The 15,133-nt window shown below is 39.7% G+C and overlaps 2 protein-coding genes across 2 annotated transcripts in view; one reads left to right on the top strand and one right to left on the bottom strand.

The window, feature by feature from the left end:
• SPATA17 (spermatogenesis associated 17) overlaps positions 1-4,918 on the bottom strand; it is a 94,995-nt gene extending 90,077 nt beyond the window's left edge. The window contains exon 1 of the mRNA XM_032185266.1: positions 4,851-4,918. Within this exon, the coding sequence (XP_032041157.1) occupies positions 4,851-4,918 (68 nt within the window). The remainder of the gene's footprint in view (positions 1-4,850) is intronic.
• Positions 4,919-5,238: 320 nt separating this feature from the next.
• Positions 5,239-15,133, top strand: part of GPATCH2 (G-patch domain containing 2) — a 123,867-nt gene continuing 113,972 nt past the window's right edge. The window contains exons 1-2 of the mRNA XM_032184026.1: positions 5,239-5,379; positions 12,453-13,163. Coding sequence (XP_032039917.1) covers positions 5,324-5,379; positions 12,453-13,163 — 767 coding nt within the window. The 5' untranslated portion in view covers positions 5,239-5,323. The remainder of the gene's footprint in view (positions 5,380-12,452; positions 13,164-15,133) is intronic.

The raw sequence follows: 15,133 nt of genomic DNA, 5'->3' as shown, positions 1-15,133 counted from the left end.
AATTTAAAAATGAGTACAGAAAGAAGGACTAAAAAAGATTGCTAAATAAATACTAAATTTATAAACTTTATTGGGATTAGACAGTAATGGAAAAATGCAACAGATTGCTTCAGAACAATACATGAATGAACCCAAACCATGCTACCTACTACTACAGAACTAAAATATTTTTTAAAAGATATGAAAACTAAATATGACTGTAAGCTACTGCAACACTAAGGTATCACAACCTACAGGTGATATAATGTTTGGAAGAGTGTAATTCTTATTCCCATACAATACTGAATACGCATGTCAGCAAATTATGTTCTTCTGTTGTAGGTGAAAAATCTGGATAATTCTTTAATTAGGTCTGATTTATAACAAAAACTCAACAGCTATGTATAAAATTGGATATCCCTGGGAATATTAAGTAACTTAACTACAGTCAATATTATCATAATAAATATCAATTCAATCAATAAGAAGTGTTTATTAAGGGTAAGAACTAGTTTTAAAACATTGTTTTACAAACAACACTTTTATTTTTATATTACTTGAAGAGTAATATTCTTCATCAGTATATCAAAATATCTGGTATATCAGAAGGGAATTTAAAGAAGATAAATATGGAAAAGAGGAAGAGATGAATGAAGAAAAGTGAGAGACGAATGTAAGGGGAAAATACAAGTTAGAACAATGAAAGCATATGAAAGAAATTAGATGTAGAAATTTGCAAATTTCAGAAGGCCTGGAATGGCAGAATATGGAATCTAAATGTGGCTTAAAAGGAAGAAGAAGCCAGGAATTAGAAACAAATGTTATTAGTAATTTGGAGAGATTCCAAAGCGATAATCATGGGGATCTTTTACACAGAATTATAGTAGTCAGTGCAACAGTTAATTGAGTCTTGACAGGACTTTGTGCACCGGGAATTCAAAGACATGGATTTTGGAGATAATGTAAAAATGAAACTGGCAGATTATTGGTGTGTGCTGCAGGCAGGCAAGGAGGGAACAAAATGAACCAAAAGAATTAGAAAACATGCTGAGATTGCATGATCGATTAATACAGATGCCAGAAGAACTGATGAAGTAGAAATGATGCAGAGAAAGATAAAGAATTTGTTTTTAAGTTACATGAGAAGAAAGGTTATCTATAAAGAGATACTAGTAAGGCAGCTGAAGATGCAAGATAGATGGAGATGGAGAATTAATGACTTCAAGGAAATCTTCAAGAACTATTAGTTGCCAAAGACTGGTGTTGAATGAGGAAGTACAAAGTAAAGGCACACGCAGAAGCAGAGAAAGAAGCACAAGTGAAAGGACCTCATCCTCATCAAGTTAGAAAGTAATTCTGTGAGATAGTCTTGCTTGTCTTCTTTCCATGGCTATTAGGAGAACAGTAATTGTGACAAAGCAAAAAGGCACATAAGGAAAACTGTGAATCTAAACGAGACTAATGAAGAGATTTTTCAGAGAATTAAAGAAGAAATCATGACTATGATGAGTTTCAGTGCCAAGGGGTAGAAACCAGCTATGAGATCATCTCTAGCTTTATTTATTTGTTGTTTGTTTGTTAGTTTTTCCAAATGTCAGAGTCAAGTTTATGAACTTAAAATTTTATCTTAATATTTTATATTTTTTATATTTTTATCCTATTTTTTGTTAGCAACATGTTTACCAAATAGTTAAATTTCTTGCGCCTGCCACAGAATAACAATTAGGCTACTATTAATTAGTTTTCTTATCTAGCTAATATTAGTGAGTTCTTGCTGTTGTTTCAACATTAACTGCCTTGGAAAACACTAACAAAAGCAATTTTTATCTGATAAATTAGTATTATCTTCATTATATGTCATGAAAAACTAAACACCAATTTAATACCAGAGATCAAGAAGCGTTAGCTCGGCTGCTATTATAGCAGCTGGTGCAGCATGTGCCTCCACATCACGTTACAGAAGCACCCATTTTTCTCATCATCTGACATACATCAGACATGTTCCAGAACCTAGAAACTGTGGAAAAGAGATCTTCTTTTTTACACAGGAACACAAAACAAGTCAATATTAAAGCTGACATATACACTAGAGGGCTTTCTTGCTATTTTCTTGTCTAGCTTCCTAGACTTCATAGGAAGCAGCCACTTCCAGAAATGAGTTTGATGAAAAACTTATGAGCATATTTGAAAAACAATATGAACATATTTGGCCCTGGCCAAGCAGCCACAATCACAGCCTGGAAATAAATGTGGGACTGGCCTACTCAGAGGTGGTAGCTCCCAAACCAGTCCTATCCATTGGGCACTGGCCAATAGCCATGGTCTGCTTCTGGAAGAGCAGAAGCCCAGCTGAGACGTTAGAAGTCCTTAAACTTTTACTTAAGTGGATCAAGAACAGACTTATGTTTCTTGCAATATAATTCCACAAGCACTTACAGCTGGCCTTGCCAGAAAAAGAAGTGGTTTGGGGCTTAAGTCGTTGAAGGCAATATCTGCCATTCTGATCAGAATGCATAGTTGTCATACAGTTTGAATTAAGCTTTCAGAGTTCCAAATACTTCTCAAAGACTTAAAAAAAATAAAAAAATAGTTATGATCAACATCTAGCATATAGATGTTACAGCATATAAAAGTAGGCTCCTGGAAAAATAAGTGAATATACTAACAGGTCTTGTATATTCTAATGCTTCTGCTGAGAAATTGCAGCCTCAAGGTGCAGACTTAAGGCCTCTTTGTGTTGTACTGTAAATGGGTAAGTCCTCCCCTAGAAAGGTACTTTCCCTAAAAGGACAGACAGTTTAGAAGACCCCATGCTCTGAGACTAATGCAATTCTGTGTAAAGAATGACAGGAACATTATTAAGATCAGAAGAAGAACCATGTTAAATCGATCACTGGTCTAACCATAATCAAGAGGCAGGACATTACAGTCATCAGCCTGTCCTGATCTTTAATGGAACAGATGTAAAGTCGTGAAACAGCAAATGCATTCTGAAAGATAAAGATGGTTTTCCAATTTGGGATTTACTTTACGGCACTTCAATTACTGTGCTCCCCCTGCAGCAGTAATTGCTAGCAAGAGTACTTAGTTCTCACCAGAGTCACTTTAAGTCAAGCTGCTCTGGACGTTCTGTATGCTCTTGATGTTATACTAAGTTCTGCTTTTAGGTCTTGATAGATAGGCAAAGAAAGAAAGAGTTTTGTTTTGTCTTAAAATTTGCTTGGTACACATGGAAATCCTTCAGGCTTTACCACTGAAGGTAGCTGCAAACAGTGCAACTCATACAAACAAGTACTTTGCCATCTATATTCTTCTACACTGTCTGATACTTTATAACAAGTTAGGTCTTTTGGGGGATCCAGTATTTCACTGCAGAATATTGGCTTTAAAGAGTAAAGTGGTTTTTAAATATATCACATATTTTTGTATGAATACTATCCAACTACTTGTGAATGATGAGTGAGTTCACAGATTACCCTTACTCATGCTCATAGCATCCCAAATTTGACAACTGTAACTGATGTATTACTTTATATAGAATAGTTCTGCAACTGAAACTAAAGTTGTTCTTTCATTTTGCACAAAATACTTCAAAGACCACTGCAAAATTGACACACTTCAATACCCAAAGTCTATTTTTTACATTTAAAAGGGGCCCATCAAAATCTCTAAACAAGATATTCTGATATGTTTCATGGTTTTACTCACAGCTTTGCTGAAAAAGTTCAAGATTTTCACCCTAATGAACAAATATCAGATTACTGATCAGGCCTTTAGTTGCTCAGATGGAATGCTCTCTTGTAAATTCTCAGCTGAAAAGCTCTGAATTTCAAGAAGCTGATGGATTATAGCCTATTCTTAAAAGGAAACAATTCATTTTTGGCAAGCTGTGCCAAAAAACAAATCCCCAAACATCCAGCATGCTGCCCTCCAATGGATTTCGACGTCTGGCTCAGCCTGCTCTTTATAACCTGAAGTATGTGAAATACAAGTATAGTCTGCTGTAACTGATGCTCATTTAGTGAACTACTGTGTGTACAGCCATGAGAGTATGAGCTAAAGTTCAGCAAAAGAATGGGAATGCTCTATATGCAGGCAGGACTTGACCTCTCAACTTTTAGCAATGTTAGAGCCGTGTTAGTCATGCTAACATTGTTGTAATTGGTTTCTAAAATGACACATTAAACAGTGAAGAAAAACCAGAAGTATCCTGGATATGATTTTTTTTTTTCTGTTTGAGTATTAATGTTATATGCACACTAGCAGCAACAATACATTTGAATAATAGGGTTTACAGTACAGGTGCATGAAATATTAAGAGCTCTCAAAATATCTTATTTCCTAAAATCTGACATGTGAAAAGTTGCCACCTTCATGGTCAGAAAACCCTGCAGTGCAAAATGGCCCCTCCACAAAGGGGACACTAGCGGGGGGATCCTGTCAGCGTGCTGCTCTGTAGGTGGAGATGTGGGTAGGACAAGCATCTGTTTCTTCTCCTGGCATAAAAAAAAAAAAAATCTTTCACTTGGCAGAAAAAGACTAAACGTATCTCAGGTACTAGAAACACAAGCTGTACAGTCTGCTTTACAGAGCTCAACTTGAAGCAGTGCGGATCAGAGCCACCAGCTCTCTCAGCGACGGGGGGATTCTCTGTCAATCTAAATAAATAAGTAAGTAAATAAATAAATAAATAAGCAGACAGCGGACAAGCCCAGGCCGGGGAGGTGTATGGGACCACCGCAGGCTCCAGCCCCTGGCTTTGCGGGCGCCCCTTTGCCCTCAAAAAGAGCCGGGGGGCCGGAGGGGGGAGGCTGCGAAGCCACCTATTTTTGGCGGAGCGCCGCCATCTCGCAGCCGGGCCCTCCGGGTACCTGTTCCTGCGGAAACACTCCTCCCGCAGCGCCGGCAGCCGGGCCCGCAGCCGGGCCAGGGCGGCCATGCTGCCCCCGCTGCCTCCGCCTGCCCGACGCCGCCGCCGCCATGGCAACGGGCCGTACCACCCCGCGCCGCCCGCGGGTAGACCAGGCCGCCCGCGGGTAGACCAGGCCGCCCTCGGCCCGGCCCGGCGCCGTGCGGGGAGCGGGGCCGGCAGCGGCAGCCCCGCGGGGAGGGACCGAGGGGACGGCGGGGGGCGGTAAGCGAGGAGGGGGCGCGGTGCTGCCGGCGAGGAGCCGGGGAATGGGAGAGATGGTGGCGGCCGCCTTCCTGCCGGGGCCCGAGCCGCTTCCGGGCCCTCCCGGCGGGGGCCTGCGGAGCAGCGCGGCCGCCTCCTGCCCCCGGCCCGGTGTGTGCGGAGCGGCGCAGCCTCCCCGGGGAGCGGCCGGGGGAGGGAGGCGCCGGGTTCATGTTGCGGGGCGCCGATCACAGCCCGACCCCAGCTCAGGCGGCGAGGACGAGCTGGTGAGGGCGGGCCGGGGGGCGCCGGCCCCGCGGAGGGCCCCGGGGCAACGCCTGGGAGCCGGGGAGGGGGCGAGGTGCGGGGAGGCGGGGGGGTCCCCGCTCCTTGCTGCTGGCCTGGGGAAGGGGGGCTGCAGGGCTGAGGGGGGCTGCAGGAGAAAGGGGCTTGGGAGGGGGGCTTTATTTTCGGGGAGGGGGTGTGCAGGGCCCCTTGCACGCCTGCCAGGCTCCCCAGCAGCAGGGGGAGGAAGGATTGTCCCCGCGCTGCTGGAAGAGGATGGCGGGCACGCAAACGAAAGCTGGTGGCACGGGGGAGTTTTATTTCTTGCGTTGTGGCAGACCTGTCAAAGGCCCGGGCGCTTTGGTGGAGGTTGTGGAAACGGCCGGTGAGGTGTGGCTGCCGTCCTGAGGCTGCTCGGTCGCGAACCGAGCATCAACAAGTGTGGCTGCAGCCGATGAGCAAGGAAAGCTCAGCCAGTGCTGCTGCGGTGTAATTCACACGTCAGCTGTTGTGTGTAAGCCCAGATATTAGCATAGTGACTCTAAAGGGTGTATCGCTTTCTTCATGGGACTGTGGAAACTGGGTAACAGAAGAGAGCAATGTGGGTTTTATTAATACGCCATGGAGGCGTAAAGGCTGTAGGTGAAGAGACTCGATGGAACGGAGCTGAAAAACCAATTGTTGTTTCCTTCAAAACTTGCTGTTTTTAATTTCCTATGTGAAGTTTTCAGTATCTTGTGGTATGTTAGGTACCACTTGGTGTGTGTACCTTTGTTTCACTTTAACTAATGGGAGTGGAGAGGAGTTTGGTACTTCTTTTATTTTGTTTTTCTTGAATATTGATGATAGTTTGAGGCCTGGGTTGAGGCTTTGCCACTTTTTCTAGAGGGAGCGTTATGTATACAGTCACCTGCGGGTAGGGTTGCCAGGTCTTCAACAGGTTTTATTTTATAGATCACTTTGCTTCTTACATGGCAACAGGAAAAAAGAGGAAGAGGCTTAGTTCTTAATTTTCTTACAGAATGAACTTCTTCCTCCTACATTTCAGCTGATACCACCACTTTGTGTGTGTGTGTGTGTGTGTGTGTGTTGGGGGGGGTAGTATTTCTATGGCTTTTTAGGTTTTGATAAATGAGAAACAGTCCTAATTAGAAAGCATTTTGCATAGGTAGTATACAGTTCTAGAAATAATACACCAGCATTAGTAGGCATATGGATGTGCCCGTAAATGTAACTTCTGTTGGTTGTAGTCTGTAAATCTTCTGAGAATGAGGTATGCTCTTCTGGCAGAATTATTTTTATTTCAGTACCAAGACTGTCTATAGTAGTAACTCTGTCTAAGACGTTCATAGCTTGTATCTTCATTCTGGGAAAGTTTTCATTATAGACTTAACATGTCTTTTTTCTTTAAATTTAATTATTTTGTGTCTATATATATTCATTTGGTTCCAGAGACTTTAAAAACAGTGTTCAGCAACACAAGGTACAGGAGCTTGGCATATTCTTCTGTAACTGTTATTAGACAGTTATATATAAATACACTGCCTAGAGTTATTCAGCACAATTATTGAAGCCCTATTTATTATCTATAGGATTGTTAATTTAGTAATTCTGAAATACTGCTAGAAGTCAGATTTACTTCTTCCAGGTTTGTCTGGCCCTAATTTTCAGGAGGACCAGCAACATAATCAGCTGATTAAATTCCATTTTTCCTCAAATACTATTAACTTTTCCTCGTGTAGATCAAGTGCAGGGGAATTCCTAAACATGTCTAAAGGAGTTTCTCAAATGCACAGTCAGTACCAAGAATTGATGTGCAGTGTGTAACAGGAGGTATAAAATGTTGCTTGTAGTTGTGTATAAATAAATGTGTAGGAGCTGTGCACCAAAAAGAGTTCATAGAAAATCCCAGCAAGTGTAGTAAGTGCACATATTTCACTGTAGAAGTATGACTTCCATAAATTTTCATTTTTTCAATCCCCCTTCTGTACTTTTAGTAGTTTGTGAAACTGATTTGTATATATACACATAACTTCCTACCAAAAAAAAAAAAAGTTGCTATACCTCAAAGATGAGATATAGCCTGGGATTTGGGGTTTGTTTTTCCTTTTTCAGACATAGGCATGCTTCATAGACAGTCTCCTAACTTGTCTCAAGAGTCCTTGGTTCTTGTACTTGTTCAGAATATCTTACATGAAAGTCAAAGTAATTTTCTGATGCTTAGTTCTTGTAAGTTTTTGTTTTGACTCAGGTTTTTAAAATGTTAAAGTGAAGGTTACTTTTGTATCAAGTTTCTTTGATCTGTTTCTGAAACTTACTCTGAATGTGGTGGCTCTTAGCCTTCACAGGAAGCACTGGGCCAGATCCTGAGAAGCGGAGGAGAACAGGGATTATCTGGTGCTCTCAGCTAGCTCTTCTGCCCCCCGTGACGGTTGGTGCAGGGCTGGAATGTGGTTTGCTAATTGTGTAACTCTGAAAACCTGATTGTGTTGGGGAGGACACCTAAAGACACAGATGGATGCAGACATGGAACTGCTTTGTGGCCTCCTGTCAGCAATGGCCGTTTGATGGCTGTCGAGTTTAAATAATGAAGGCTCAGCTTGTGTTTCTTATACATGCCATAATCTTCTATGTAACGTGGGTTTATAAGTTATTTCCTCACCTACTGTAGTTTCTTGCTAGCTATTTAATAATTTTTACTTAGTTGTCTTGCTTTAATTTGTTTCCCCCTTTATGCATATCCCAAGAGCAGGGATAGCTCTTGGGTTTGGAATCTGTAAATTCTACTGGCCAGACAGTGAGATTTATCATCTGCTGCACCCTCCCAAAATCTCGCATCTGTTGATTCCAAAGTTTGGTCACGTTCAGCGATAAAACAGCAGAGGTCTCAAAACTATTGTTTTGAGAAAATCACTTCTGATGCGAAGAAATGGGATTCAAATTAACACCTGCCTGGGAGTAAAGGTACAGTGCGAGTACAACCAGTTTACAAGATGTTGGAGAAACAAGATTATATAAAGTCAGGATTTATAATCCTGATACTTGAGGAACTACTTGATTTTCTTTTAGCTTGTGATCAAGGTTGTTTGTGATGGCAGCAAAAATCGTGGTTCTGAGGAAATTGCTTTTCTTTGGATTTGTTATTGAGGGTTACTTTTCCAAATTGGTGAAATGGATGTAATATAACTTTTGCTTTAAAAGAACTCTTTATCTATTTAACAGAAAAATCTACAGAACCAGAAGGTAAATGTAAATGCAGCTGTCAGATGGTTTAGTAGAAGATACTACCTCTTCTTAAGAGTCCTGCAACTCTATTAGCTGTCCCATCAGTGTATTAAATATTTGTTACATGTTCAGTGAGTGGTCAGAGCTCTACATTGTTGTGTTTTAGGTGGGAAGTGAATAACAAAAAAAATATGATAGTCGACTTGCATTGAAAAATTAAGTGCCTGTTACTTCCCTCAGTAGTTTCTGCACTGAATGTTAATGCTTAACACAAACTGTATTAGCCCTTTTTGGAAGAGGTGAAAGCAGTTACGTTGTTTCCTGCAACCAGTACTATTATGGTCTGCTTTGGTAAAGATAGAGAGGAAATGGGTCAGCCTTTAGTGAACTACATTAAAATTGCTTCAGATAAATGTAAAGGTCAGTGTGGGCAAACTATATTTTCTTATAGTAAAATAGAATCTTCTCCTAGTGAAGACATTACAGTTTATTGCTAGCTGTGGGCTGTTGCTGTAACAGCATTTTTATAGCCTTGTGTGAGTCATGCTAAACTACGGCTCAACTTATATTTTATGTACCACAATAGGCTGTTCCACACTCCTTATTACAATCTGTGAAATTTCTCATCTTAGTGAATGCAGTTGATACTGGTTATGTCTTTAATACTTTTTGTCTGACTTCCATTATCACAATTATTTTTCAACCAATTTCAAACACAAGTATTTTCGTTACAGTAGGCAATGATGATTGAAATATGTGCCACAGGTTTGGAATACAACCTTGACAGCTGGTTGTGATCAGGGCAGAAAGCTGCAAAACTGGACTTGTCTGACAAATAGTGCAGTAGTAGACACATGCTCCTGAATTTTGGAAACAGGTTTCAGTTTAACTCTTCTATCTGGTTGATGATGCTTCAACTACAGCATGAGAAATGAGAGATCCAATAAAACGAAACAAAAGAGATTTCTTGGGCTTTCAGGAGAAGTAAAGTTTTAATGTGAACCACTGACATGTTGAAGGTACAGTGTGGTTAAAAAGCTGAAGAATGGTGTGTTTTTTTCCCAAGCTACTACAAAGGATCTTCTAGTGTCCCAAATTGATCAATTCTCATAATCATCCATTCTAAAGTAATCGTGATATTGTCTGATCTATCCAAAATGTAATGCAGTTAAAGTACAACTGTATTATGCACAAGACCATGGCTGCAATTTGTAGGGTAAACAAGATCACTGCCCTATACAGATCTTGGTTTATATGTTGCAGCTTTGAGATCAGCGAAGAGCTGTGATATTCAATAGAAATGATAAATTGCAGAAACGCTTAAGATTCAAAGTTGTAATTTAATGGAAACTAAATACTTTACTGCTTGGGGCCTTTTAAGAATCATGCTGTCCCTTTACTTCCAAAACACTTAATGGTGTTCACTCCTCTTGAGTTTCGTCTTTTGATCTGACACCATCTGTATTGATAGTATTTACTGAAGAATTCAAGGCAAGGTTAGATCAGATATATAAATCCAAAGTGGATATATTCTGTTTGATCTTGAAGTATTCCATAGAAGTAAAGCAACTTTACCAGCATACTTGCGCCATTATCTGAAGTAAATTGATATGCCCACTGTAGGAGCTACATTGATTTTAGTGATAGCTATCCATATGGATTAGGGATGCTGAATTGAATGAATTAATCATAAACTGTGGTGTAAGACATTAGTATCCCCATTTTACTTTGTGCTGCGGGGGAAGCAGCAGAATGGGCTGCAAGAATGTACACGTTCCAGTTAATGTTTTGGTATGGTAGCAGGAGAAATCTGTTCTTTCTGGGAGATGAAGGTACCTTTAAGCCTACTAGTTAGTTCTGCTCTGGATGTGAAAGCCTGCAGCAGAAGGGCTGGGCTAGTAGCTGTGGGAACAATGGCTCACACTAAATCTACTGGAGCTCATCTGAATCTTATGCTCCTTTATATTAACTCAGAAGGATTAGAAAGCCCCCTAAACCAGAAGAGCATCTTTTCTGATACCTGCACATGAAAGGATATCTGTCTTCACTGGGTGTTTATCAGTAAGGCTAAAGTGGCTAGTGCCCCCCCGGCAGTGGTTGTAGCTGCTGAGAAATGTGGGCCAGTTCATCTATGTAAGTAAATAGAAAAGCCTGTACAAATATACATGGACTTGCCTTTACCAGTGATTTAAGTTCCTACTTCAAAAGCCAAGACAAAACAAACAACAACAAAAAAAGCCCACTACCCTGTGATAATAAAAATTTAGGAAGTAAAACCAAGATTAGCTCTAAATCATTGTAATGGCACATGTCTATAAAATTGAATCCAAGATTAATTGGCTTTCTCTTCTCTCTCTGGATTTTCAGATAATTATTGCTTCATTTGAAACACTTTTCCTGTTCTGTTCTTTCTCTTGTTTCTGAGAAGTATTTTTATGTGATTATGGAGGTTATGATGCTTGGGAACCAAATAGCTTACGGAAACTTGTAGTATTCTTCCAGAGCTGTTTTCACTCATTACAAGATAATATAAAGATTCTGCTGTACCAGAGCAGAAGAAAGCAGATGAGCCAGAGAAAATGTTACGTTAAGAGGGAGTAATGGGACTAGAGATTTGAGCAGGTTAGAAAAAGATATGAGAAACAAATGCAAGTGACACTCTAGTTTCAGGAATTCAAAATGAGCTTGAGTTTGTAGCACTCTGTGCTTCTGGTAATCTTGCAATTGGAATGTGTGAGTATCTGTGAAAAATATTTAAAAGGATAATATGTCTTTACGTAAGAGTTTTCATGACCAGCTTGGGTTTATTCTTAAAGTGCTCATCAGTTCCTTCATTAATATTTAACACTTCTTTGCATTCTTTGCGTTTGTAATCATCACCAGGTAGGCATCTTTAACGCTGGAGCTCGTGGTGAATGAGAGGATTCACCACGAATGAGGATTAGAGTTCATCGGTCTATTGATGTTCTCTTTTAGTAGTTATGTTCATATAAAGTATGAGTGAACTTACTGAAGCACACTGAGTTAAGCATGCTAAATGCTAGTGAAATTTGAGAAGAGAGGAGTGAAACATGTAAAAGGTTAAGGCATCCATCAGACAGTGTGTGTGGTTAGGGATCTTTTTACTTATACAGGCGTGTGATTCTGTTGATGGTGGTGCCTAGATGTGGTAGGAAACTTTGCATTTGATACTTCAGAATTACTCATAGCAAAGTATTCTCTCAACTTAATATCACTTCCCTGAATCAATATTTTAAAAAATGAAATAGGTATTAGCCATTTGGAAAGATGGATTTACTATTTTAAAAGTCATCTATTATCCAAGAATTGCTATCTTCGTTTTGGCATCTAGGTAGCATCAAGAGATAATTATCCTTTAAAGATTTTATCCCAATGACAACTCTTAAACAGAACTCGCTAATACACTACCAAGGAGTAATATTACATATTCAATTTCCCATTCATAATTTTAAAACATGCTCCCTGCCTACAGTTAGTGAGTGTTCTTGCAATGTGGAATCCCTGAAAATCATAAAAATGTGATGAGAAAAATTAAATACAAACAATAATAGCAAGGTCAACAATAAATAGGGGAAAAAAGATGCTCTTGTTTCCAAGACAGAAAATTGGGATGGTAACCTTTTAAAAGGTGTACTAGTGTGTTGCAAGTAGAGTAGGACAAGCTGGCAAGGTTTTGGATCTCATCAGAAATAAGGTGATGTTCTAAGATGGCCATTAAGACTCCATTGCCTAAAGTGACTAAAATTATTTTGGCAGATGAAGTTGTATTTGACACTTTTCAGATTCATTTGTTGGTTTCTTTGTTTTCTTTTTCTCTTGGAAAATACAGGCATTTCAGTAGGACTATGGAGGAGCTGGTTCATGATCTAGTCTCAGCACTGGAAGAAAGTTCAGAACAAGCCAGAGGAGGTTTTGCTGATACTGGAGATCATTCTCGAAGTGTGTCTTGTCTTCTAAAAAGACAGGCAAGAAAAAGGAGGGGACGAAAAAGACGCTCATTTACCACCCATCATCCTTGGGAGACTGGTCACTGTTTAAGTGAAGGTTCGGATTCCAGTTTAGAAGAATCAAGCAAAGATTACAGGGAGAATCATGCTAATAAGAAAGACCACAGTGACTCGGATGACCAGTTACTGGTTGCTAAACGTAGGCCTTCCTCAAACCTAAATAACATTAGAGGCAAAAGACCTCTATGGCATGAATCAGATTTGGCTGTGGACAGTTTAGGAAATAGAACTTTGCGTAGGAGAAGAAAGGTGAAAAGGATGGCAATAGATCTGCCATCAGAAGTTTCTAATGCACTGACAATAACTCAACAGCAGGATAACAGAGATCAAGAAATGGACAATGACAACAAATCATACCAACATCAAGAGTTTTCCAAGAGCAAAGTGAAAAAAAGGAAAGTAGCTGCAGTTCGACAAGGACCAGAAGTCTTGGATGAAGGGGTAGTAATAGAAAACGAAGAAGTGAACCAAGCAAATAAGGACAAAATGGACTATGAGGAGCAAAAAGGCTCAGATGAGAACATGAGCGACAGGTTATTCTTTCTCTTCCTTTTTTACAGAAACTTTACCTGTTTGTTTGCTTATGTTACTATTGCTAATGTTGGAAATATTTTTTTCTTTAATTTCAAAGTTAAATCAGTAGTATCTGTTTTAAAAAGTTGCTCATAGAGTTGTTGAGGTTTTTTGCTCATAAATCTAACATTTTTAATGTACCAAGCTGAGTTGATCAGGCTAAAGGAATTCAGCATAAAATAGTCATGTAGTAGAGGAATAACGAAGTAATAATACATTCTAATTGTTCAAGGTGAAGAATGACAGAATGCACTGATGATTAATACGTTCTTTTTCTGGGTATTTCAACTGGTGACAGTTCTCAGACATTCTTACAGACAATAATTTAGATTTTCTAATTTCTAGACATTGGTGCTTTGATTGTTATCTCGTTTCATCAGAAAGGTTGTCAGTGTTTAGATTTGCCATTTAGACAGTATGTTCCTTTGTGTCATGGGCACGAAAAGTCTGCAGGTTGCTAAGGATATACATCATTTATGAAATGCAAAAACCAATTTACAGTTCAGAAACACCTGAGCTTGCCATTAGAAAAATGGGGGAATGATGACCCTTTGGCAGTACACCTCATCCATCCATTCCAGACAGCAGGCATACTACAATGGTAATTGTTTCGAAAGTACTATTTTGACAACACAGTAAGGTGTAAGTCATTTTTCCACCATACACCAGGGACTTTACCTGCAGGGCCTGGTAAGCCTGATTATGTTTATCCCATGTGTCTGGTTCTGAATGCAGAACTGTCAACAAGAAAGACTCCTATTAAAACTCGCAACTTCAGTCACTTGCTTGACAGTACTACTGTCTCTGGTTTTATTTGTTGTAGGTATTTTATCTATAAACTGTTGAGCAGACAAATTGGTTGCTTTAATGACAGCAGTATTGATAAGCGACTAACTCAAATTATTGTCAGAAAAGTTCTTCCAAATCTTTTTTAATTACATGCTGGTTTTGTCCCTCACCTGCAGACAACAGTTGAAAGAGCAATGTGAATCTTGACTCTTAAATTCCTAATGTCTTAACTAGTAGAACAGAAGCAGTATTTCAGGGCAGCAAGTTTGATTTCAGACTTCTCACTTCAGTGTTAAAGTTATGGGTTTGACTTGTCAGGGAGCCTTTAGAAAATGTCCTTTCCTTCTTTGATACTGAGAATTGGCCTCCCCCCATATTTGGTATTTCAAGACAGATAATTAGAGTCATAGAAAGGCTCGGGTTGGAAGGAACCTTAAAGATCATCTAGTTCTAACTCCCCTGCCATGGGCAGGTCTGAAAAGAAAGTTTCCTTGGAGCTAGGAACTGTTGCATAATTTACTTTATGTCCATATTCTGGTCACATTTTTATTTTTAAAAGACTTTTCTTTTATGTTTTTAGTTCAGTGCTCAGGCTTCAAGCTCGTAAAATGTTGGCATCTATATGATTCCAAAGATTATTTCCTTTGCGCTTGGTTTTGAGCACTGGAATTAAGATTTGTGATCAGAGCCTGCCCCTTTCTCATTCTCCCTTATCCTTAATGCTGAACTCCTTGGCCAAGTTCAGACAAATTTGGCAATGTGTGGAGTTCTGGATGATGATTTAAAGCCTACAAACTTTGGCATTTGTTTGCTTTTTAAGTGGCTAAATAGTGAAGAAATCTCAATTGCTGCTTTTGAAAATGAGAGCAGTTGAACTCAGTCCTTTCATGCACGAGATGCCTCCCCTCCAGCATCCTGCCAGTTCCTGTGTGTATGGAGGCTGCCCAGTTTCTGGGGACAGGACTGAATGGGAAGCAAGGTCACAAGTTAAGGGACACTTTGCTGGTAATTATGACTATTAATCAAAATATTTATTTGCTTCCACAATTGTGCAAATAAAGTTGTAAAAACTTTTTGAGTAGCAAAGGTGTTCCTTCCAAGTTTTTGCTTGCTGTTTTATAATTAAAGGGATCTGTAGCAT

Source organism: Aythya fuligula, chromosome 3 (assembly GCF_009819795.1).
Source record: "Aythya fuligula isolate bAytFul2 chromosome 3, bAytFul2.pri, whole genome shotgun sequence".
Taxonomy (NCBI): Eukaryota; Metazoa; Chordata; class Aves; order Anseriformes; family Anatidae; genus Aythya; species Aythya fuligula.
Note: the sequence above shows the minus strand (reverse complement) of the source record. Positions and strands in the feature narration are given on the sequence as shown.